General features: G+C 33.0%; 1 protein-coding gene across 1 annotated transcript in view; it reads right to left on the reverse strand.

The window, feature by feature from the left end:
- Nucleotides 1-25,760, reverse strand: part of LOC118197436 (uncharacterized) — a 65,506-nt gene extending 39,746 nt beyond the window's left edge. The window contains exon 1 of the mRNA XM_085812742.1: nt 25,562-25,760. Within this exon, the coding sequence (XP_085668868.1) occupies nt 25,562-25,660 (99 nt within the window). The 5' untranslated portion in view covers nt 25,661-25,760. The remainder of the gene's footprint in view (nt 1-25,561) is intronic.
- Nucleotides 25,761-27,996: the final 2,236 nt, after the last annotated feature.

Here is a 27,996-nt window from a genome sequence, read left to right on the forward strand (position 1 = left end):
AACCTTAAGCTATCACAGATGTGTCATATTTTTAAGTAAATAAGACGGGAACAAGTGAAGCTAGTCAGAGATGACCTTGCGTAAGGAAAGAAAAATGAACCTAGTCAGAGAATTTCGAGAAAAGCGGAGATCCTTTATTGGAGACCACACCCTAAGAACCCCAGGTACTGATGGATGGTGAATAATTAATGATTCCTATGTCCATCTATCCAGAAGTTTCACTTCTTTTCTACGATTTTATTATTCAGGGTAAGGTACAGTCCAAAGTAGAATGAAAGAGGCAAAGTTCACTAGTTAAAATATCTGAATCGAAGCACCAAAGCACCAAAGCAGACGAGTTCGTGTAGGAGGTTAAAAAGTTATCTCTAAGTTATTTAAAACCGAAACATATATTTTATAAAACTGGAAATATTGTAAGGAATATAAGGTGCTATTATGGTGTAACGATTGTACGTCTATTCCGTAATTAAAAAAAATCCAGGTATGAATCCGAGTAAATCTACAGTGAATTGTTTTTAAATACCTCGCTTCCAAAATCCTCTCATCTTCCCAATTGGTCTCCTAAATAAAGTGTTAGACACTCCGATAATCTTCTTCTTTAATAGTAATACTGCCTGTGAGATGAAAGCAGTCATTTTTAAAATTTGATTACCAGTTTAATTAAATGGCAAGCTTTGTGAGATATTTTACTGATTTGTGAGATGTTTATTACCCTACATTCAGCAACATAATTTTTGCCTCTATTTCATTATCATTATTCTATCGAAGTGATAAACCTGTGACTTTACCTTAATCTTGATGCATTTAATTGAAGTAATAAAAGCATTTTTCTAAATAGTAAACTCTTAGTTAGCTAAACTGAAAGTTTTCTAATTAATCAGCTAAATGAATTGAATAAACTATTCAATCAATCTTATAAGTTTAAACTAACTGTAAAAGATACCGTATACTTTGAAAGAAATTCAATCAACATTTCATTAGGACGTTTTAAAAATAAGAATAGTATCAAAAAATTTTCTTTGGCATTTTAGGGTCAAGAATATCATGCATAATATCTTCCGCGGTTGCCTGATAAGATGTTAATAGATTTACTTATTACACACTCTGTTCAAAGGTATTTCTCATTCAAATTGTTAATAAGCTATACCTTCTTCTAAGGACTGATAAAAGCTGTTTACCGAATCATTACTATTTTTGACTTTTTCCTCTTCTTACCTAGTGTGAAAGCGGGCTTTAGTCAAGTCAATAACTTACTATGGGAAACAAAATATGGTTGACATTTTTGAATGAGGTTATTTAAGAATTAAATCAAACAATTTGATTCCAAATATTAAAAACATTGCTTCAACGCATCAGGGAAAGCCATCTTATTAAATAAAACCAAACTTTTGGGTTGTTAGAACCTGAGTTTTTGTGTCTGTAAACTTTGTGCCTGTAAAAAATATTTGTAAAATTAAAAATAATAATATTACAAAAATTAATAAAACATAAGTCTAACAAACGCTTTTTATTGAAAGAAACTTTTGTTCACATTTTTAATGTAATTGTTACCTTTACGTTATTTATGCGCCATAATTTGTATTATGATTATGTTGTATGACATATATCAGGGGTTTAATCACCTGATATATGTCATACAGTCATATGATTAGTTAATATAATCATATAATTAGTAATAATAAATCATATGATTAGTTTTGTTTCGTTGAACCACACTAAGCATTATTTTAATTTCAATAATCTTAAAGATACCCCACCACTATAGTCTTAATATGTTGTCAAGCTCATCATCTGTTGAACAATAAGTTAGATCAGGGGTCCCCAACCATTTTCTTTCATCAATTACTTTTAAAAGAATAATTTTCTTCATCGACTGCCTAACGGTTTCTGTAATATATATCAGGGGTTTCCAAATCTTTGTCTCTAAAAGCACATTCTAGAATATATGTTGGACGGAGGGCACCATTTACTTTTTCAATCTGAATTTATAGTTGGATAGAGTTAATAATACATGCACATAAAAAAAAAAAAAAAAAGGAGATCGATGGCATTTCGCTTTGTGCTTGCATCTGTGTTGGACGCAATTTCTATTTCATTAAAAATGAGAAAACTTTCACGTAGAATTTTATTGAAAACTGAAACAGTTTTAATGTGATTACACAGCGGCGGGCATACGTTAAACAATCGGCGGGCGTCATGGTGCCCCCGGACATAGGGTTGGGAACCCCTGATATATGTCATACCTGCAACATAATCATAATACAAATTATGGCGCATAAATAACGTAAAGGTAACAATTACATTAAAAATTTGAACAAAAGTTTTTTTAATAAAAAGAGTTTCTTAGACTTCTGTTTTATTAATTTTTGTAATATTATTATTTTTAATTTTACAAACATTTCTTACAGGCACAAAGCTTACAGACACAAAAGCTCAAGTTCTAACGGCCCAAAAGTTTGATTTTAATTAATAAGATGGCTTTCCCTGATACTTTGAAGCAATGTTTTTAATATTTGGAATCAAATTGTTTGATTTAATTCTTAAATAACCTCATTCAAAAATGTTCAACTATATTTTGTTTCCCATAGTAAGTTATTGACTTGACTAAAGCCCGCTTTCACACTAGATAAGAAGAGGAAAAAGTCAAAAATTCGGTAAACAGCTTTTGTTATGATTCGGTAAACAGCTTTTGTTATGATTCGGTAAACAGCTTTTGTTATGATTCGGTAAACAGCTTTTATTTTGGGACATTTCTTTCGCATGACTTTTAAATTCCAAAACTCAGCGTACCCATGTCTTTTGAAAAAGATTTGACTTATTTGTATAATAAACTTTTATATTAATAAACAATTAATTATTAATTTTTATAAATACATATTTTGAATTTAATAAAATATTGATTATGCTTATCAATTGCCGATGCATATTGGGCTTTTGACCCCCAATATGTCTTTTGATGATCATAGATCCTCTTTCATAGATTCCCTTGGCAACCCCTGAGCCAGACAAATATACCAAAAGCATTTAGACAGCTCGTACGCCAACCTTAATTTCATCGACAAGCATAGTCAATGAATGACATAATAAAAATAAAATAATAATTAATTTCGGGCATGTCAAAAATGAACTAGAATTTACACTCGGACGTAATAAAAGCAGTGAAACAATAAAAAGTTGTCCAACGTTAGTGATATAATAAAAATAATGTAATAAATAAATTCAATAAACTAAATTAAAAAAAAAAAAAAAAGCAGTGTCCGAAACTAGTGATTTGAAATGAAAAAAATTCGAAATCAGATTTTTAAGTTCTTGGAGCTAAGACTGAATAATCTTCAGGGGTGCAAAATACCAAACTTATTAAATCCTTTCTTCTATCGTTACTGAAGCTATTATTATTAAGAAATGTTTTTACACGAAGAACAAATTCCAAAATAGGCTTTGTTGTTCAAAATACGATCGGAAAATAAACCAGCAACCTATACACATAGGTAAAAAAATCTGATGTGTACACCACGACTTCCTTGTACGGAATATTGAATTATACGCATTTTTTCTTGCATTTTATTTAAACTTATTAGATTGAATTAAACCTACTTCGCCGACAGCGCATAAACCACAATAGAATAAATGCATTCTTTAAAATTCACTTTGTTTACCATAGCGACACTCTGGCACTAGGTTTACTTAACAGTATTATATTTCATTCATATTATAACTCAGAATGCACAAAATGTATATCATTTAAAGAATTATCTAATCGTTGCCACATGTTCTATTCAAAATACTATAATATAAAGCTAGAACTATGTATAAAAGAAATTAAGCAAATAAAACAAAAAAGAAACAATTTTCACAGACGATTGAGTATTTCTCATTCAATTAATTCAGTTCTTACTTCGCGAGAAGGCAAAAATACATAAAAACTCAAAATATCTATATTAAAAATTACGAAGTAAATCTCAAACACTTATTTTCTCGAAAAAATTCCAGAAAGAATTAAGCATGACTTAATTGGCAATAATAAATGAATGCGTTACCTTTGTTGTTGCGAAGCTAAGTTTCTCTAGATTGGCAACAAATCCACTAGTCTCCTGTTTCAAATGTAAACATCAATGGCCGCCATTAAAACAGGCTTAGCGGCAATTAAACAACTTTAAAATTGCTGATAATTCTAAAAATATTGCACACAGATTTACTAAAGGCATAAAATCCTTAACCGGAAGATAAAAACAACATAATTCAATCATTTTTAAAGAAAAAAATGTACAATTTACAAACATATAAGAGTAAAGAAACTGAGATCACTGAGCCGGGTAATAGAGTGGATATATATATAAATATATTTATATACGTTTGGTGCAGCCAAAATACGAGGTGCACATCTACATGTTATAGCAGTCCTATATACAAAATTTCAACGTTCTGAGGCTACTCGTTTTTGAGTTATGCGAGATACGTACGTACATACGTTCATACAGACGCCACGAAAAATTCTCTTCAGAATTAATTTTAAAGCAGTTTTATAATTTTTTTGAAGGAAAAGAGTATTTTATTCTGTCCTTACGTACAGATATCACGCAAAAACATCGTTAAATTGCATTCGATAGCGGTCAAAATGGATATTTTCCTTGAAATATGCTACCTGAAAATTTTCGCGATTACAATACTTCCTTTTTATCTCGTACAAGGAAGTAAAAAGTGATATTTTCGGTCCAAAAATTCAATAGCTTTCAATGAAACACGAATTAGGATTCTCCCAATGCGTTTTTACTATTTTTACAATGATGTCTTTCTGTGTGTGACGATATTTTCGTCCATGATAACTCTTAAATGGAACTTCCAAAAATTTCTGTTTTCTGTATTTAAAACTTTATGCATTCATATTAAACAGTTGATTAGATTTTAGGTAAAAGCAAAGACCCGGAAGAAGCACTTTACATGAAATCCATCACAATTTTTAATGGAAAACCGGAAGTGGTATTTTATTCGAAGCTCATAATGGTTTTTAATGAAAAACTGTATTAAATATAATCCAAACTTTTAATTTTAATATTTAAGTTTTTTATAGCAATGGTAACAACTTATTAGATTTGAGCTAAAAAAGGATAAATTGAAAGTGACATTTGAAACACTGAGCAGATGTTTGTAAAAAATATATTGGGATATAATTCAGCATTTCTCAGATTCGTATTTCGAACTCATATATGAATATATGATGCATGTATAATTAGAACTGAGAACAGTATATTAGGTTCTGAGTATTTATGGCAAACTAGATATGGTACTTCGCTTGGAATTAATATATTTTCGTGGAAAAATATGTCAATCAAAATTAAATCACTGCTCTTAGTCACAAATTCAAATCACAGGGACAACTTATTTTAGAGTATGAACTCTTGTGTTCATTGGTAGCATGAAATGCACGAAACTTTTTAAGACTTTAAGTGATTTATCGCTATACCTTATAAAACTCCAATAAAAGTTTAACAGAAGCTATCACTCGTGCTTATAGAATAGCCAGTATTTATGGCTTAAATCAAAAGTAATGAAGTTGACTTAACTGAATAAACGCAAGTTAGCTCAACGGCTACACAAATAAAGAAACGCGCGAGTTAGCTCTGACCTAAGTCATCGAGACAAACATATATAACGAGAATAACGGAACATCGCAGAATACTACTCTCAAGAGAAACAATTAGCAACGTGGTCTTCAGCAGGAGGAACACGCTGTGATTTTACCCTAAAACCCTCCTTTAAATGCTATCACTTTTCTACCTCATTTGAATGTACACACGAGCTAGAAATTTACATTCTATTCAATAGAGAAGTTGCTTATTTATAAAAACGTATTGCGTCCCATACAATGCTATGCCTGCCCGGTCTGGGCATATTCATGCAAATCTTATAGAAAAAAAATTGCAATTGGCACAGAATTGTGTCCTAAGACAGATTACCAATTCGCCCTGGTACGTTCAAAATCAAAAGTTACATGAAGAATTGGGTCTAGAACAACTTAAGTGTTTTTACTGCCAGCTCGCCCGGAAATTTTATGCCAATCTTGTTAATATCAACAACCTAGTTATAAGGATTTAGGATTACGACTTTAATAATCCAAATAATAGTAAACGGCCTATGGCCATACTTAGTACCCATATTGTATAACTTAGTTAATCTGTTATGTACCTCTTAATATTGTGTTGTAGATTTAAGGTTTAATTATTACTAGTGCACCAAAGAGACTCGCATTACTTTGCCTATTATTTATATGAAGGCTTTTTCTGCATCGGGCTATAGCCAGCTCATTCCTCCTTTCTCGGCCTTCCCAGATAGCACTTCGTGTCTATTGAAACTTGACGCACACTTTTTTCTTTTTAGAAATCTATCTTTTGATTTATCTCTTATCTTATATTTATTCTTAAAACTTGAAAAAAATGTTTAAAAACATGATTTAATTACATATATATAATTTCTAAATATATATTAGTTACTCATGACAGTATTCGAAATAACATATCTGTTCTACAAGGGATAGGGTCCTTGACCCAGGCACCCTAGTGCTACACCGTTTTTCCAGTGCGGCAAATTTACATTCTAGCAGGAAAATGGGAAGCAAAAAGGACAGAAAAGCACAATAACATAAAACAAGCCCCTTTCCCCCCAAAAAAAAAATAAATCTGAAAGGTTTCAGATTTTAAATTACTTCTAAAAGGGTGTTTTTTTAACTTTTTGTTTGTTACCTTTATTTATTAAATATCATGTTCTTTGCACTTAAACCACAAAATTCAGTGCAGTTGCAATGTCGCAAAATAATTTTAAAATGAATCTTTAGAATTTCCGATACACAGTTCCGTGCCTTCTGGAGATAAAAAGTTTTTTTCCCCTTCCCTTTCCCCCCCTCTCGTAGAGTGTTGCCATTGCTCCCGTTTAAATCGTTGAGTTTGTTACTCAAAAGTTCGTTAAAGTTTTACAAAATATGAAACCGATAATAAAAAAAATTCTAAATTTCAAATTTGGTCTTCCACATGCCCATATTCGTAGAAGGATTACGTCATTCAAAATTGGATGGCTCTATGTACCGGTGCTTTATCGCAGTGCGAGAAATATACATACATTTATGCAGATTTTTCATTATTTAATTTCTTCAAACATAATGCGAGACTCTAACATTTGGTGGCACAGTCTGAAAAGTGAAACGGACATTTATAGTGATTCAACGCAAAATCGCAAAACGAAAACAATTATCCTTCAGGGACAAAGCTCCTTTGGACTAATAATGAAGCATATATTCAGTTTTCTATTATAGTTAGACGATACTTCAACTAGCGTGTGAGGGGGAGGGGAGAATTACAACTTGCCTGATCATCCAAAACGGTAACCCCGAAAGAGGTAGCGCCCTCTAGGTCGAGAAAAGTGTGAGTTGGAGACTGGCTTTCGGTGGGAGAGGCAGAATACTCAGTATGCTCAGTGTGGTAATTTTATAAATTTAACAAGTCTATTAACTGATGTATTCCTATTTGTGCAAAGTGTAGTTTACGTCGTGCGTGTGAATAAATTAATAAGGTGAATCCGAGACCATTAATTGTGTATAAGACCGTACACCAGCCACGGCTGGATCCTACGTAGACATATTATTTATATCAAGTCATAGAAGAAAATGGTTTTTTATAACACCATTTCATTTATAGAACTTCAAAACTCTCGTAATGCAGGAAATTACCCCCCCCCCCCGTAAAAAACGCACTTGTTTTTGTGTTGAACTGTTAATGATAACGAAACATAAGAGCAAATTCCAAAACACTTATTGATTAAGTTCTTATTGATCTTGGAATGCACGGTAGTCACTTTTCAGTTGTATTTCCAAAAATCTAACGAGCATTTTTAATGATACCGAAATATTCGAGGATATGTGCGCAGATTAAAATGAATTCAGGTTTGTTGATATAAATCAGCAAATTTACAAATAAATGTTAGTTTATAAATAAAAAAGAAGAAAAATAAATTATGGTATTCGTTATAGAGTAATTTTTTAAATATATTATTAAAAATCTTTAATTTTCTTTATTTAAAAAACAATCAAGTTATGCATTTTTAACTGCCTAAAATACAGTTTTTAATAAAAAGATCTAAAAGGCCAAACATTTGATTATTTTGATGTAAATTTGGTAAGACCATATTTTAAGTACGACCAGCTATGCTTTATAAATTATAATCCAAAATTTCGTATTACGTTTCTAATTATTGGAGCCCCAAAATTAGATTTTTGTGTACAAATGATGACTTTTCTAATTATTTCAACTCCCAAATTAGATTTTGTGTGCAAATGATGATCAACCGGAATTGATACTTAACTTACAGCTGCTTGCTATTTAAAAGCATGTAATTGGTGGAAAGTGATGCCCTAGCGACATCAGATTTTATTCTTTTGTTTTCTAGCAAAAATGTCACATACTTTCTCTGCATTAAGAGTAGCTCAAGTATATCTAAGCGCAGACTGCTGATTCACTGATCATAAGTATACTATACGTATGGCTATACCAAAGAACATCTACACAACAATACATATTTTTTTTGGCTATACCTCATTTGCAAAAATCCGTTTATAAGACAGGTATATAATAGCACCGATACTTGAAATAGGTCTTCTCTTTGGGGAAAAAAAAGAATTAGCGTTTAATATTTGTTTCGTGCAATAGCTATAGAAAAGTAGGACTTTATTTATGAAAAATCTATGTCTTTGCGTCTAGAAAGAAACATAACATGGAAAAATGCATGAATCTCGAGACAAAGACATTGCCGTAATTCACGCCTTCCTAGGAGCAGCGGTAAACCTTGAATGAATCTGGCAGATACGAATTTGCAAACGTCAGTGATTCAGATGTGAGATACTAATAGACGACTTTCTCTCTCCTTAACCTCCGGTCTGTGACATTTCCGACGATTCAGCATAGCATAATTTCTTACTTGTAAGATGGTAAGGATATACTTCCGGTACCGGAAGTATATAAGTTTAAAGAATACCGGAAGTATATAAGTTTATAAAGAATACCGGAAGATGGTAAGCAATTGGCTACACTTTGGCATTTAGCATGTCAATATTTTTTTTATATCCATCTATTAACAATATCCATTTTTCGCCCTCACGGAAGACCACAAACTTTTTTTAATCCCTCCAAACAAGAGAATATCATGAACTTCCTTAAAGTTAATCCTGAACAGTTTTTTTATTCCATTAGAAAGTTTCTGGAGAAAATTTTCTTAAATAGGTTAAATTTATAATACATCAGTGCAAACTTTCAAACGATTAATATAGCTGTTAATCTTAATACAGGGTGTTTATAAAGTCCCGGACCCATTTTGATGTTTAATAACTCAAATAATAAAGATAGATTAAAATTAATAACACAAATGGTTAGATAGACTCAAAAAGTTTCATGACCCTTGTCAATGAACTTCCTCGTGTGCCCCCTTCGTCGCACGGAGAATATCAAGTCGATATTCAATTTCACGCGAGGTACCGGCAAGCGTGTCGGCATCCACAGAGGCTATTGCGGTTGTAATTCTGTCTTTTAGGTCATCAATATTCGACACTCTCCTCCTGTAAATGTTGTCCTTTACAAATTCCCTAAGGAAAAAGTCCATAACATTGAAATAGTTGCCAAAACAAAAGAGCGAAAAATGCAATTAATAAGCAGACGATATTTAGAAAAGTACAGATATTTAGACTGGAAAATGAAATTATCTGAAATTAACCACACGCGCAGACGATATTTACAAAAGTAAAGATATTCAAACCTGAAAAGGAAAATATATAAGTTATCCCATCAATAAATGCCATAAGTTTTATATCTTCATTATTTTGGCTGTTCGGTGACATTCCTCATATGCCGTAGTGTGTTGTCCGCTCTGGCGGCAATTCCAAGGTAAATAATATGTACACACATCTTCATTATTTCATGAGTTATTAAACATCAAAATGTGTCAGGACTTTATAAACACCCTGTATTATTAAGCTGAAATATATACTCCAATACTGTGCGGCTGGTATTAGAATAATCAAATTCCTTAGTTTTGCAATCTCTATATATAATAAAAGAAAGAATCTGTGTGTGTTTTCGTTCGTGCACACCCAGGTCTACGAAATTTGGTATATAGGTGCGTCTAGACAAGAGACAGTGCACCTCGACGCGATTTTTTCAAAATTCGAATCACATTTTTTTTTTTTACTTCATCTTTTCGATTTTATCGCATTATTTTGAATAGTTTCATTCTTTTAGAAATGTGGTTTTGGCAACGGTTTTTCATTCAATTGTATACTGGACTGCTGACTGTTGAAAATCAGCACTGTTGCCACTTGGAAAAATGAAAGCGATAATTCTATGCAGTTTTTAAATTTAATGTTTCTCTTGGATACTGGACGTTTGTTGAGGGAAGGCAACGGGAAGTTGGTTTATTTATTTATTAGGATAATTAATATCTGCATTAAGGGATATTGCTAATTTGCTATTATATGTAACAATTTTTTTAATGAAGTTGTTCTGCAGAGTAAAATTCAGCTCAATTTTTAAATTTAACGTTCGTTGTTCCCTTCAGGCATTTTTCCGTTACACTTACAAGCCAGATAAAGGCTGACAGCATAGCTGCTAGTGTGTAATAAATAAGAAACTGGGGCTCTCCTAATGCAAGACGTTGCTAAAATCTTTGACAGCATCTAGCATGAGGACCTCATCTTTAAATTTTCCTCGGAAGCAGACACTTAAGCAAAACAGTTTCAATTCAGTTACACTTGCGAGAATATCTTACCCAAAAATAAATAAATAAATAAATAAAAAATCTGAAATGTTTCAGATTTTAAATTACGTCCAAAGGGGCGTTTTTTAACATTTTGTGTGTTACCTTTCTTTATTAAATATCCTGTTCCTCGCACTTAAACCATAAGATCCAGTGCAACAGCAATATCGCAAAATAGTTTTAAAACGAGCATATCTTTAGAATTTCCGATACAGAGACTCACGCGCTGGAGATAAAAATGTTTTTCCTGCACAACGTTGCCATTGCTCGCTTTGAAATCCTTGAGTTTGTTAATCAAAAATTCGTCAAAGTTTTAAAAAATAGGAAATCGATCATAAAACAAATTTCAAATTTCAAATTTGGTCTTCCACATGCTCATATTCGTTGGAGGATTACGTTATTCAAAATTCGATGACTCTATGTACCGTTATTTTATGACAATGTGAGAAATATACATACATTTACGCAGATTTTCATTATTTAATTTCTTCAAATATAATGCAGGACTCTAACATTTTATGGCAACAGTTTGAAAAGTGAACCGACATTTATCCGTCCGACGCAAAATGCCAAAACGAAAGTAATAGTCCTTCGGGACTCAAGTCCCTTTGGACTAATAAATAAAATAAATAAATAAATAAAATTTAAAAAAAATTCAGGGTTAATCCTTCTTTACATTACTTCTTTAAATTATGGCCCAATTTGCTATAAGCTAGACCAGAGATCTTCTGTAGAATTCTGTAAAATTTTAGGCATAGCTCCCATAGAAATTATGTTTAGAGATTCATTAGAGATGTGTGTAGATATTCTATAGAAACTTGCTCAAGCATTCTAAAAAATATATATACGGTTTTTAAAGGCCCCGCGTATAGAATCAACTACTATAATTCTATCGACATATCACATCCCAGTTTATAGAAAATTAAATCACAATTCTACAGAATTCTAAACAAGTTTCCTTGCTTTAATTTTCTAAAAAAATCCCATGGGAATTTTTGAGTATTCGAAAGCGTTCTAAAATCCTCAAAATTTGCTTTCGAGATTAAAATAGAATGAATTAAATTTCGAATTTTGAATTTTTAAACCTTGTCTAAATCTTGCAATGATATATGACATGTAAAGAGATAAATAAAATAAAAACTCTTGGAGCAGCTTTGATTTTTCTCCTAATAAAATGTGTAATATCATTTTGATTTTAAAAATACGAGTATTTAACTAAAAATAAATATACTTTATATTATAGTTACGTTTAATTAAAATGAAGGAACCATTTTTTTATCAGGTGTATATCCACACTAATTTCGAATGCTTATTTCAGAAATTCAATTTTTGTTGTTGTTGCTCACTTGTCTGGCGTAGTCAGCTCAAGCCCGCGGAATTCCTCGTGGCAAGGAGCATTAAATTGTACCTGCCGTTGGCAACAGCCTTCAGCACCGTTCAGGTGACAGTGCGAATTTGCTCTTCCGCCCTCAATTTTGATGGAGAGCATCCGGGGGGGAGGGACGGGACCGAGGGTCTCCCACCCTCTCCCCTTCCACCAAATCGCACGAGAGGACTTTCGGCTCGACGCATATTTAGAGTGCCGCCATGCCGCCCCGACACTATTAAATTTACAAACATCCATGCCTTTGATTTTACGCTTTTCAAAATTATATGAACAGTACTGTAGAAAAAAATATACAACATGTAATATTATTAACTTAAAAGATAAAAGAAAAAAGTTAATCTGCGAGAGAAGGGGCAAGAATTTCCATTGAAACAGATTCATAAAATTATAAGATATCTGTGTGATTTTGCAATGCAACTTTTCTATCGAATTCTATTCTGAGGAGGATTCCCAAAACTGAGAATCACGAAATTGTCAACTTTGATGACAATCTGAACTATTATTTCCCTACCAAACAACAACTTCTTGTACCCTTACGCATCACGTTTGATTAGAATCACATCGTTGTCACATCATTTATTTTCTGTAGTAAGTATTTGTCGTTTTTTGTTTTTATATTTTTCTGGTCCCCCTTTCTTTACGATAGACCAATTATGGTTTCCCTTAATCAATACGCTTTCTCCTGTTTCCTCTCCCGGCTTTGCATAATTCTGTAAGGGTCATCAAATCGTGAACTTTGAGTACCAAACTCTAAAAGAAACTATTTCAGCTACACTGTAATGAGTTGTGGCATTCTTTCCGAGAACGGCATTGTTTTTCAATGGTTGGTACATTTCGTTAGCAGTTGGGAGAACCGTTGTAATATTTCAATGAAGTTTAACTAACAGTGAAATTTTATTTTTCTTTTATACCTTGCTTCGTCATGTACTCGCTCATTGAAAAGGTTTATGCAAATTTTAAGTAAACGGCATATAATAGAGATTCTATGACCGCTGCTGGGTATAAGAAAGAGATCAGGGAGGCACACTCATCTGTATTGGGCTAATTTAGTGGATGATTTTCTAGGAGGATAGTAACCGGATGAATTGCCCAGCTCGAGGTCTAAAGGAACTACTGAGACACTTTTCGGAGAACAATTGGAACTCGCCTTCCCGCATCTCCCAGAAACTGAAAACAGCATTGACGCAGCAGTGGAACCGAATACCACAGGGACTCATATACTGTCTCATTTCCAGTATAAAGTCACGTTGGGAGAGCCATACGACTATCAGATTGGACCATATTTTCTGTTAGCCTCCATTTTTGTTCAATCTTGCAAAATTTGGTTTAGATCTTCTCAGCCGTTCAGCTTTACAATCGGTCATGCGTCTGTATCATGACCGTTGTATGGCATTTTTTTTTTTTTTTTTTTTTTTTTTTTTTTTTTTTTTTTGGTATTACCTCTGCTTTTACCCATACCAAATTTCATTAAAATATGTCCATCTGTTCTGGAGAGTCAAAGTAGACCAAATGGGAAAATGCTCTTAATTTTGAACACCAGTATTCCAGTACCGGTATTCTAATTAATCTAGACAATATTAGTTTTATGATATCAACAAAAATTAACAGTATCAACAAATTAATTAACAAAAATGCCTAATTAAGAATATTAATTAGAGATGCTGTCTATTTGATATTGACTTAGGTATTAGAAGTAGGAAACGTTAAAAATAAATTGTATGAAAAAATCAAGCGGTATTCGAAACACATATTTTCAGATAGATGTGACTTACACCACAAAAGCCCGCAAAGTGCACATAAATTACATATAAGGTAAATAAGACTGATACTGGATTTTGCATTCTGAGGAAATGGGCAAAAAAAAAAAAAAAAAAAAAAAAAAAAAAAAAACTGACTGGCATTCCAAAAGATCAAAACGAAAAACAGTAGTGTTAATATGTCTGCTTTGCTTATAGAAAAACAAAACAAAAAACAAAACAAAAAAAACAAAAAAAAAGATTTCAGGTTTTTACGCCCAAAGTGACTTTTTTTAACGTTTTGCGTTTTCTCTTTATTTATTAAATATCCTGTTCTAAGTACTCAAACCCTAAACTTGAGTTCAACAGCAATATTGCAAAATAATTTTAAAAAGAACATACCTTAAGAATTTCCGATACAGAGTCTCGTGCCGCTGGAGATAAAAATGTCTTTTTTTTTTTTTTTTTTCCGTACAGTGTTGCCATGGCTCACTTTGAAATCGTCGATTTTGTTAATCAAAAATTCGTTGAAGTGTTACAAAATATCAAATCATAATAAAACAAATTTTAAATGCAAATTTGGGCTTCCACAGGCCCATATTCGCAGGAGGATTACGTCATTCAAAATTCGATGGCTCTATGTAACGTTGTGTTATCACAATGCGAGAAACATGCATACATTTATGCAGATTTTTTTATTACTTAATTTCTTCAAATATAATGCAGGACTCTAACATTTGGTGGCAACAGTTTGAAAAGTGATTCGCCATTTATAGTTTTCAACGCAATTCCAAAACGAAATTCATAGTCCTTCAGGGTAAATTGACCCTTTGGACTAAAAACTAATTTAACTATACGTGAAGTGAATTCCGTTTAAGACTTAAAATATGCAAAATTCAAACGAATTATGGAAAGATCTTTTCATATTTTCTCACTGTTAACGCTTACAAATAGAAAGAGAAACAGTTTTGAAAAATTTACGAAGTCTGAAATGCGTTCCCTACAGTATTATGATAAGCATTTTAATGTGGAAAAGTCACGCCCTTAAGTTCGAAAACACAACATTTTTATTATCGTAGCATCATGAAAAATGAAACTCTTTTGGGTGGATTCGAGCTTTAAAAAAAGAAATGCTTTTTGGTGGAATGAGAATGGATTATGTAGATTCTGGATACTGACATTTAGATAAATAACACTCCCTCGAGACCTGTGTAAAGAATGCTGACACTTCTAGACTCACCAGAATTGAACTGAGGAAGCAATGAATGTGAGTGTTAAAGTAAAAAAATAATGATATTTTTTTTTTTTTTTTTTTTTTTGGGCCAGACTTCTTGACGTACTTGAGATGATAACATCAGTTGCAAATAAAACATAATAAAACTAATTTAAATGCAACGCTAAATGCTGTTATGGAAAATAATTGCTATCTACTGACTAATCATGGGCGTTGCTGAATTTTAGGGCCCGCCCTCTCACCGATAATTTTCTATGCTTAATTTTTCAATTTTCTATAATTAATTTTTTGATCATCTTTTGTATTTAATTTTTGGTAGTGAATATATTAATTGTTATCTGCATCAGTGTTTCTTAGAATTTTAACATCGCAACTTACAGGCATATAGTCACGTCTTGCATGTATTTATATTCCATGGAGAATTTTACACTAAAAAAGATTTAGGAAAAAATTCTATAAAAAAAAGCGTAATAATAAAATAAAAATATATAACTATAATACAGTTAACAGCTAAGTGGAATTGCATATTAATTAATTAGTGAAATGTATAAAATTATGTAAAAAAATCTGATGTGTACACCACATGACTTCCTTGTACGGAATATTAAATTATACGCATTTTTTCTTGCATTTCATTTAAACGTATTAGATTGAATTAAACCTACTTCGACGACAGCGCATAAACCACAATAGAATAAATGCATTCTTTAAAATTCACTTTGTTTACCATAGCGACACTCTGGCGCTAGATTTACTTAACAGTATTATATTTCGTTCATATTATAACTCAGAATGCACAAAATTTATATCATTTAAAGAAATATCTAATCGTTGCCACATGTTCTATTCACATACTATAATAAAGCTAGAATTATGTATAAAAGAAATTGAGCAAACAAAACAAAAAAGAAACAGTTTTTCACAGATGATTGCGTATTTCTAATTCAATTAATTCCGTTTTCACTTCGCGGCAAAGTAAAAATACATAAAAACTCAAAATATCTGTATTAAAAATTACGAAGTAAATCTTAAACGCTTATTTCCTTGAAAAAATTCCTAGATTGGCAACAAATCCGCTACTCAGCTGCTTCAAATGTAAACAAGAGCAATGGCCACCATCAAATTAGGCTTAGCGGCGCTTAAACAATTTTAAAATTGTTGATAATTCTAAAAATATTGCATACAGATTTACTAAAGGCATAAAACCCTTAACCGGAAGATGAAAACAACATAATTCAATCATTTTTAAAGCAAAAAATGTACAATTTACAAACATATAAGAGTAAAGAAACTGAAATCACTGAGCCGGGTAACAGAGTGGATATATTTATAAATATATTTATATACGTTTGGCGCGGCCGATTGAAACCAAAATACGAGGTGTACATCTACATGTTATAGCAGTCTTATATGCAAAATTTGAACGTTCTGAGGCTACTCGTTTTTGAGTTATGCGAGATACGTACGTACGCACGTACGTACGTACGTTCGTACAGACGCCACGAAAAATTCTCTTCAGAATTAATTTTAAAGCAGTTTTTTAGTTTTTTTGGAGGAAAAGAGTCTTTTATTCTGTCCTTACGTACAGATATCACGCAAAAACATCGTTAAATTGCATTCGAAAGCGGTCAAAGTGGATATTTTCGTTGAAATATGCTGCCTGAATCTTTTCGCGATTACAATACTTCCTTTTGACTTCGTACAAGGAAGTAAAAAACATTGCAAATCTTTTCATGAGATATTGAAAAGTCATGACCAATACTGAGAATTCAATTATTTGTTCTTCGGCGTTGCTTATCCTTCAACCTTTCAGTACTTCCAAAAATGTTTTAACAAAAAATATTTTTTCTAAATCCTTCCTATATTCAAATACTTTTTTGTACATGTATGAGAAACCATAAAAAGACAAAAATGTAATTCTAATTGAAAGAAATCCTTGTTATATACTTTTTAATAACTGCCACTTATCGGAGCTCTATTCGGATTATATACAATCTGATCACAATATTGTTTTATTTTTTTAAATAATTTAGCATTCTGAAAAGTGAATGGCTTTACACAGAAGATGACACATGATTATTCAAAATTATCACAGTAACAATACTGAGATAATTTTGAAAGTAAATGCCTTTAGACAGAAAAGACTGTTTTGATGGTTTTAGGAAAAAGTGTCTACATAGAAAATGCAGTAAAAAATTATAAAATACTGAAAATCTGCTATTTTTACAACGCAGAAATTTAGTAATTTTATATTTTATAATGCATCATTTACTAAGCATAGTTTTCAGATTAGATCTAGAATATCCTCTAGAGATATTCTCGATCGAGAATATATTTACATAACCAGTTATTTTATGATTATGCTGTCACGTCTCTTTTCCGTTTTCCTACCAGAATGCAAATTTAGTTTTATAGAGCGTACTTCTGCCTCTCTAGGACACGTTACTAGGTTTTTGCTAGCTCAGACTGTGTTATTTGGCTTTGAATTATAGTGCGGACGTTTAAAATTATAGTGCCGCCATTTAAATTGTTAAGCCGGTGAGAAGTTTGAGCCAACTTCACTTTAAATCAATTGTGTAACCTTTGGATGCTAGATTTAGTTTCAAATTTTGAAACTGACTCTTACTTGAGGCATATTCCCACAAATGGTTGGCTGATTTTTATTAAACATGAGATGTGTATTCGTGTTCCAGCTATGATGTAATAAAAAGGTTTTTTTTTAACTTTATTAAGACTTTAACGTTCTTTTTAGACACAGTGATAATTCGCTCTACGTCTGCACAGAATTTTTATCAAATTTATGCTGCCAAAGAACACCAAACTCTATGTTTCTTACGGGCGTAACAATTTAAATGTCAGCATTATAATGCAAAATCAAAGAATACAATCTTATCTGAGTTAGTAGAAACCTAGAAACGTGGCCTCAAGAGGCAGAATCATGCTCAGTCTTAGGGGGGGGGGAACTGACTAATTAACTCAGCTTTTAAACACTCTACAGCTAAATTTGCATTCTAGGAGGGAACTGGAAAAGAGAAGTGACAGTAAAGGTCTAAATCATAAAATAACTAGTTACGTAAAATTATAATAACCCTACAACTATACACCTCAAATGCTCCACATTATAAAATGAGGGAATAAAATCATAGTTCGTAAGATGGCAAGACACCACAGATTGCAGATCCGCTACAGACGATTGTTTTCTAGCTAAAAATACTATATATTTAATTGAAAAAAATTATAAACTGAAATTGCAATTTTTTTTTCTTTTAACATTTAAAATTTAACACTATAGTATTCGATCTTCAAAACAAGAAGAGTATTATTTAGTCATATTTCAAGAATTATTTCTCGCCCATTCCAGCAGAATTTAAATGTTAAGAATTTATTATCAATTTAAATACCTTATTTTTCGGCATTTTGAGAAACGATATTTAGATAATTGCTGAAATTTGAATGAACGAATTACATTTTAGCTAATTTGTGTCACACCATCAACACATTTCTTTGGTCATTATTTTTTTCGAATAGATTTCTCCATTCCTAATTTGAAATAAATTAAATTTAGGCAAAACTGACTCTGATTTTATAGATCTTCTATGTCTTTCAAAGATATTTAAAGATATCGCTCTGCAAAAAGAAATTATATCTCTGAGAAAAATTCTGCAGAATATTTTTGCTCCTTACTGAAGGTATTACCTTGATGAAAGGTTGTAGGGATTTATATTTATTTTAACTAACAAGTTAAAGAGATCTCGCTGAACCTTGTAGGTTAAGCTCTATCACTTGTTAATATCTTCAACTTTTTAGTTTCATTATCTGACGTTCAGTTACCGCCCAAGCAGAGGCGAAGTTTGTTAGCGTCGAGTTGACGCATTGTAAATTTCAAAGATTTAATAAAGGGTACTTGAACTCTTCTCTTGTGTAGTTCCTTAGAAGAAGTTTACCTATTGGACAAGATTATTACCTTGTAATCATTTTGACTATGGAGTCTTCGCGACACAGATGTCAACGTATGGTTGAATTTACCTAAATTTAATTTCATATTGCCAGACTCCCTTTCCATAACTTGAAATAAATGTGTCATTTTTTTCTTGAAGCAAATATCTATTAATTTACATTCTTGTTAAAACTATGAGTATAAAAGCAAGTCCATTCCTGCCTTTTGATATCTGGAATGCGAATTTTTCTAAGAATATATATTAAAACTAGCAATACATAACAAAACAGAATACATATTCCGAATGAATAGAGCATGATTCTGTTACATTCACGATTTCTTGCATCAAATACTTTTACTAAACAAGATAGTCAAACTGCTGTTTTTTAAATCTCATATTCGTTCAATATAATGTCAAAGAATAAATGTTACTTATAATTCATGTAAATTAATGCGATTGCGTTAAAATCGCATGTAATATCTCAGACAGGCTGGAGTAATTTTCAGCTGTCATCCTCGTCGCCAGCACAGCCCCTGTATATTCTGTACTCGGCAGTTAATGTATTTAAGCTAGCTTTTCTATTCTTTTCTATTTATGCTTATTTCCTGTTGACCAAACTTGAATTGTTACTAGTGCCTTATTTAATGTATTATTTTAATTTTTTGTATCGGTAACTCTTTTAATTGTTCATAGTCATAATTAATGTACTATTTAACTGACTGTAACTTAGTTATACCAGGAAATATGAAAAATGAGCAATGCCCTCGCTGGGACTCGACCACGGACCTCTCGAATGCGCGTCGAGCGTGCTAACCACTGCACCACGAAGGCATGCAAAGAAGACGGTAGAAATACCTTATAAACTGACTATAGAACTTTATATTAACTAACTACATAACTAGAATTTAGCTAACTACATAACTAGAATTTAGCTAACTACAGAACTCATTTATTATTTACGTTGTGGAAGCATATCAATAGTACTTAAGTTGTAACCATCTATCTATAACCCTGTACATGTGAAATTGTTCTCTTTCCCCTCATTGCACCCTTTTTCCATTCCTGTACCACTGACTCGCTTAGCATTTGTTTTGCAACCCTAGCATTCGTCTTGAACACAAAACGCATCAAAGCGTGTCATGCGGACTTTTGAAAGAACTGGAACACATCCGTTTACTTCCCTTCATCAAACATAGGAATCCAGGAACTTTTGTAGCAAAGTTAATTCCGTTAGCGTGCTACGTGGCCGATATGCTAACTGTCCCACTGGATCGGCTGCACGGCTGTCTGTGGAAAGAGAGAAAGTACTTAGTTTAAAATGCTAAGCATTGTACAGGCGGTGCACTTTTTAAAATCACTTTAGCTGACAAATGTATATTCTTTCTTTAAATAGTTAACATTTGGTTGTTAAAATGACTCGTTCTTTTTCATATAACAACAAAGTCTAAAGTACCATTAGTTACTATAATTTTCATAATACTGGAAGCGAAGTAATTGAGAAGAGAATAAGAAGAAGGAAGATACTCATGCGTTATTTTTATTTTTTATTTTTTTATTTTTTTTAATTTATTGTATTTTGCGTAGAAATGGAACGGCTTTTTATACATATAAAATCCTGTCATGGCTAAATGAAACAGATAAGCATAATATCTTAACAAGTGATGACGAATACGATGGAGAAAATTTAGAAATGGTCTTTGGCAAGTTTTGCCAAATACTTTCTAAAATCATTAGGTTATATTGAAGCAGGAGACTCGAAAAATGTGCAATGCCGTTGCCCATTTTCGAGTCTCCTCCTCGAACCTGGACCTCTCGAATACTCCGAGGTGCTACTGTTACTCCACGAGGGGCGGGTGGCGTTTGGCCTCCCGAGGACAAATGTCCAGACCCGAGCGCGTAGCGGAAGGAGACCTGTCGTTTGATCCGAGGACAGAACTGCCGGTCCCTGACTCGGGGTCGGATGTCCGGAACCGGCTGGACACCACTGTAGGCGGCGTGAACCGTGCGCGGAAGATCGTCGTAGGCAGTGGCGGAAGGCAGGAGACCCGGCTTTTGATCGATGGGCAGGGACTGTGGGAATGGCTTCAGCCTTGCCTGCTTACGTCTCCCACAGCTCAGCGTCAGCCTCTTCGTGGCACAGCTGGAAACTGTAAGGTGCCTTGGTCCAGGCCTTGGCTCGTATAGGCTAATGACGCTGAGCAACCAATCGCAGGGGATCAACTGGTGGAAATTTCTGGAACCGATCATTTATGGGAGGAGACCCGGGACCATTTATGGGAGGAACCGATCATTTATGGGAGGAGACCCAGACGACTGGCTGGACTCGTGTCCTGCCAGCTTCGATTTGTTGGGTATATAATCAGACTTCATAGGACTAGAACCATAGGTCCATCCTATGCGTGGGCTTGGCAGGGACCGTACTGGTACTGTCGTGTCCGTTGCCTTCGCTATGGGGACGCTCTCATGTAGATATTAAGCGCTGTGTCGGGGGGGGACGGCACCCCGTGCAGCCCTCAGTGTGATGGATTGTGGCGATGAACATGAGAAATCCCTGCGGGCAGTTCGGTGGGTTGGCGCCCCGCCGGCGCGGTCGTCCGAGGGAGGCTGTGAATCATGTTAAGGCGCTCTAGAAGCTGCCAGGTAATGTAGCCCGACTTGGTGTTAATGTTACCCCACGAGAATGCTAAAAGGAGGGAGAAAGTATCTTATATACTTCCCCTTTTAAAGGACGATTGAGGATTAGGGGACCCAATTGCAAAATCTTGGTGGTAACAGTAAATCACTTTGTTAAAGTGCGGAAGCCACTATAGAGACGTTAGGTTTTTTTGGAAGCAGGAGACGTGAAAAATAGGCAATGCCTTCGCTGGAATTCGAACCTCGATCTCTCGAATACGCTACCGTTATTCCAGGAAAGCATGCTAAAAGGAGGGGGATAATACCTTCTATACTTCCCCTATTAAAGGACTACTAAGAATTATGGGACCCAATCGCAAAATCTTGGTGGTAACTGTAAATCCCCTGGTAAAAATCCTGGTCAATAATTCTTGTCCACCACCTTTTGGTTTGGAAGCCACTATAGAAATGTTAGGTTTTTTTGGGGGTGGGGGAAGCAGGAGACGTGAAAAATGGGCAATGTCTTCGCTGGAATTCGAACCTCAATCTCTCTAATACGCCGAGTGCGCTACCGTTACACCAGGAAGGCATGCTGAAAGGAGGGAGAAAATACTTTACAACCTTTATTATAATCATCCCTCCCTGCGCCGTTTTACATAGCGGATTCTCAGAATATTGCTATTTGATATAGCGTAAGATGATTAATTTATTTTTTAAATTTAATCAGTTATAAAGTTCTAGTTAATTTACGTGTTCTTGGCTACTAGAACTTTAGTAAAGTGTCTAGCGACTATTTGCTGGTCTTTTCTTGCAGCTGCAAAAGTCCAAAGAAAGGTTAAAATACCCTTTTATTCATCAAAGAAATACTACACACGGTCCCTCTGGCCTTACAGGAAAGCCTCCTCTTAGGCTTTAAGATAGAAAATAAGGAACTAAATTACTTCTAACTAGCTTTAACATTAGCAGAAGCTGTAAAAAAATAACTAACCGAGTTGGCCAGTAATTAAATCTCACCAGCGAATACTAACAGGCGCAACATAGTACTGCTGAACGTAGTAAGATAGGCTTAAAGCAAAGATGTCCAGAACAAGCTTTACTGAGAACTTCTGAGCTCTTCTATGGAAGTGACTATCTTCCCATTAAATACTGGTTCTACTTCATTTACATAAAACGCGATACTGAGTTCGCATTCTGGTATGGAGTTGTAGGTGGGAAACAAAATTTAAAGGAAAGGGTTTTAAAATTAAAAATAACTATTACAAAATTAAAATAATCCCCTACATAACTTTCATTAAAAACTGAAGGAATAAAAGTAATCAATACATCTCTTTAACTCTTTACGTTACTTTGTGAAATACACTTACCTAATTTTGAGTGAAAAGTAACACTCCGAATAACTATTATGGACGAGCAAGAAGAATCAGCTTAATATTCATAAATTTGCAGGATAATTCTTCATAGTACTTATTTGATGTAAGTTAAAAGACATTAAATTTTAGTATATTTCCCTGAAAACTTTTATAGGTATCTGAAGCTTTGTTATTATTTATAAAAGATGAACTGAATGATACGAAATAGCTTTAAATTCTTCTTCCACGCGTTCCTGAGCACAGTCGATTCTTAGAGTGTTGCCATTCACTAAAGAACAGTACTTTTATTTTATATTTCATACTTAACTAGCTTTTATTGATTAACAAACCGAGAAATTCAAAATTAATAATTGCACTTCTTAAGGATTTAAATTTTTATTTTACTTTTATGATAATGTATCTAATTGATAGTACATTTAATTTACAATAATTCCAGCTAATAAGTTTTATAAACTTTTGCATCCTTTTTGTAATTACTAAAGGATGCTTATAGCGTAATATGGTATGCAATGAAATGTCTTTTAAAGATGCTTCGTATTTCTTAAATAAAAAAAAATTCTGTAAAGTTTGAGAACAAATACTTCTTTCATTGCTAGTATGTTAAAACATTAAAGTCTTCGAATTCTTTTTTTAAACAGAGATCCAAAGTTAATATTACTTAAATTCAGCGTCATTCTACACGTTATCCTGCAAATTATTTTTATATTTTCTTTCAATTTTTTTAGACTGGTTTCCCTGTTCGTTTGTTCACGTTTTGATATCGCCTTTTATGTAAAGCTATGATTTTTTTTTATTTTGCTCTCCGCATATTTGTAAAATAATATTTCGAATAATATCTGTTTCCTAACAAACATTTTGTTTACGAAACTGATTGATTTTTTCCGACCATTATGTGTTCAATTTATTAAAATTTCTAGATTAGGAAATTTGTCTTTACAGTATCTTCAATTTTCACAGACTGTATAACTGAGCATTTTCTTTTAAAGGAAAAATGATTAAAATATATTAATCAGACGATTTTTTATAGATTTTAATATATCGGCATAGAATAAAGAATTTAATAATGCATCCTCTGAGACGATTTCATATAACGTCGTCTGATATCGTATAGGTATTATAAATCGATATCATGATTTTAATAAAATGTATTAAAAATCAAAATCAGTTTTTAGCTAACATTCCTGCCATTTGTAACTAATAGAAAGATCACGGGGCGCATATAAATGCTTTCTACTGGGGCAGCAAAAGAATTTTAAGAAATAATGGAATCGCTTACATAGAAATGACATACATTAAAATGATTCTCCTCTAAGATTTTTGATTTAAAAAATGTACTTTAGAAATAGCATGAAATGATTTTAATTTTATTCTCACAACGAATACCCTGATAGCTAAAGAATTATTGTTGTTAATACTTTTAGCGCATTTTACTGAAATTATGCAATTTAAAAACTTTTATATATTTTATTGATTCTTCATTTCTATTTTATCTATTTTAACTATACAAAAGAGTTTATAAACCCTTATGTAGTGTCAATAACGTGTATTAATTTATACGTCTAAAACAATATAAGAATATTTTTGAAAGGGATTGTTTTGAAGCGTGGCTGTAATTACTTCTCACAAATCAAACCTATATGACATACAAAACATTTAAAATATTAGCCTTTCCCTTCATTCAGTGGTGATTGCTGCAAATTTTTTGCCTTTTTCACTGGTGCACTCCTCCAAATTCTTTCAGAACTAAATACTTTCAGAATTTGGATCTTTTTCTCCTAGAGTTAATTTTAGTAATATTGTATAGAAACAAAGAGAATGTTGTAGTGAAAGATGGCGTGACAGATGTAAATTTCTCATTTCATTTTTGGTTTCGGAAGGTTTTGCTTTTTTTGTTCTCTTGCAGTTTGCCACTGTGCTTCTGGTATTTAATTTTCGCATATGGTTATTCCGAATTGAATATGGGATGAATTTTTAACGTACTATTTTCTAATTTAAATAGCATTATATATACATATGTAGAACAATATTACGTTATCTCCTAGGAAAAGAAGTGAAATATCATTACAGTCCTGCTTAGCTACTTAGCTTTTAAAACTAAAATAACAACTTTCATAATATTAAGTCTAAAGAATATGAAATTCTTTTCAAAAATTATTACTTTGAATATATTATTTCAATGGTAATTTTTCATAGCGGAATTCACATTAAATAAATTAATAAAAAGATTGAGTATATATATATTTGCTTTAAGTTATAAATATCTCTAAAAAGAAGATAAAAGTGTAAGACCTATACTTAGAGTATAAACTGTACTTAGAATAGTTTGTATTATATATAATTTGTCTATACTTAAAATATAAAACGAATTATTTTTTCTTTTAGAGAAGTTCGTTCTTCAAACAAAATGAAAGAAATTAATAGATCATCAGATTAAAAATATATCAATCAGAATATCAGATTAAAAATATGCGATTAAAGAATGTTAATTTACTTACTTCTGCTTCATTTCCTAAATTGACTTCTAATATTATAACTCCCACTATTATCCATCCTAGATCTAGCAAAAGCATGAACAGAACCGCTAGCATCCGCATGTTCAGACGATCAAAGTGTTATTAAAGAAGCGCCGACCAGTGGTCTGAAAATGAACTAGACTTTTCTTGAAAACACTTTTACGCTGCTCTTCTCTTCATCTCTTTTTAATACAAGATCAGATTGTTATGAGTTATAGACAGGAGGCTCGCAATTATGATTGGCGGTTAGATTCGACTCCACCCTGTACGAGGAAATCATTTATTAATGATTGGATGAAATCGTCGCATTTGGAGACTTAGGTGGCGTGGGCGTTCGCCAAGCTCCTTCCACAAGAATTTTGAATTGCAAAATCGGCCAGATTGAAATGAAATACCATTCATAAGGGATACGCTGTGTCTTGTTTAAGCAAGTTACAGAGGAAGCAAGTTTCCTATCGTTGAATCATTTTTCAAAGAATACGTTCAAAAGGAAATTTTTAAACTTAATTCTTCGCATTTTAGCATTGAATCAACGATGTCTTGTTTTTAGATGCTTATTCTATGCGCATTTGATGTTTTATACATCGCACATGTTATTCCAATATTTATCCTCATAATAATGTTTCATTAAGCATACTTTAAGTTCTTAGAATGTTTGTTTCATGCAATTTAAAGTAGGAATGTTTCTCTAAAGTTATTTCCCCGCAATAAATGAATAAAGCTTTCAGTTCGAAGATCCCGATATTTTCAATTAAATTAAAACATTTTCAGTCTTTATCATGCAGGCACCGTTTTTATTTTAAATCATGCTCGAAATAAGAAAATGCTATTATTCTTATTTCGTCAAACAATAACTAAATATATTTTTGATGTTGGAAACGTTTTAAGCGAAGTCTTACCCTAAAATTTTGGGCTCTTAGGTTACAATACATTACCGTGTCGTTCATCAGATACTCGGTCTTGTAAGTATTGTCACTGCATAAGACCTAAAATCCTTAATTTAAAAGGCCCACCAGCGGCCGAGCGGTAACGTCGCTGAACACTGGTAGTTTGGTCCGAGGTTCGAATCCCGCGAACTGGCATGGCTGCATGGGTGTTTTTGTGGTTTTCCCCACGTGTAACGTGTATATGAGCCAGTTTCCCTTAGAAAGTCCTCCCTCCCTTTAGGCAGATAGCCCTACTGTGTTTTGCCATAATTAAATACACCACCACACATAACACCTTAATTTAAAATTATAACTGCTCAATAAATCGGGCGATTTAAAAACCATAAATTTACTTCTTAATTTAAATATTGCTTTCATTTTTTACTAATACATATAATTTAAATAGTTCATATTTTTAAAATTTATGCTACATCTAATTGATAGCTTTCATGAACATTTGTAGTATTATTTTCAGGCAGAATTTATGAGATGGAGGGCCTGCCTCACCCAAGCTTCGAAGTCTTCTTATCTGAACATGTAGGGTAAACTGCAATCCTTTATTACAAACGCTGACATAAGTTCTGAAGCCTATGGCAAGCAACCCGATCATCTAAGTCTCTTAACAAAGCCACTGGTGCGACCGAATACGGATTTTTATATTTGGTCGACGATTTCCCTGGTCTTCCGCTGGTCGCTTGAGTTTCTGTGAACAATTAACCGTAAAGATTTCCGCTGGGACTGTGCAAACTCTCGCGTAGAAGGCCGCTTAGTCGATAACTGGTCTGCCGTGGTAGACCTACTCTGTGTCATCTTAAACTTCAACCGCTGACAATGGTTCCTCTTCTAGCAGTCGCTTACAGCCTACACTGTTAAAAATTTGGTTCGAGTTTTCACCAAATTATATTATTAAAAAAGTTGCGTGTTGAAACGTTGATCCATTATTTGGTGATTTGTTTGAACTATTATCTGGTTATATGTTGAATCAAAAATTGACAATATGTTGAACCAAGTTGAATCCACGAATTAAGAATATGTTGAATCATAAATTAGAGGTACATTTGCAGAGATATTAGGTTATTTCGAGGCAAGAGAGATGAAAAACTGAGCAACGCCTTCACCGAGAATCGAACCACGGACCTCTGGAATACGCGACCAGCGTGCAGACCACTGCACTACGAAGGCATGCTAAGAAGGCTGGAGAAATACTTTATACATTTAGTCATGATTTGAATCTACACTACACCATGGCTTCTACCTATTCATAATAAATTACTCATTTATAAAAACCATTCTGCGCCCCATGTTGTGTTACGCATGCCCAGTCTGGAGATACTCCTGTAGAACTAATAGAAAAGGTTAAAAACGATGCAAAATAATGTAGTGCGACAAATTAATATTGCACCGTAAGAAATATTAGGATCCACGAAGAGTTAAAAGCAGTCCAGTTACGTACTTATTACTAACACCTTGCTAAGCATCTTCATGAAAAGC

Source organism: Stegodyphus dumicola, chromosome 3, assembly GCF_044657685.1.
Source record: "Stegodyphus dumicola isolate Sdum_Otavi_A_Nest chromosome 3, ASM4465768v1".
Taxonomy (NCBI): domain Eukaryota; kingdom Metazoa; phylum Arthropoda; class Arachnida; order Araneae; family Eresidae; genus Stegodyphus; species Stegodyphus dumicola.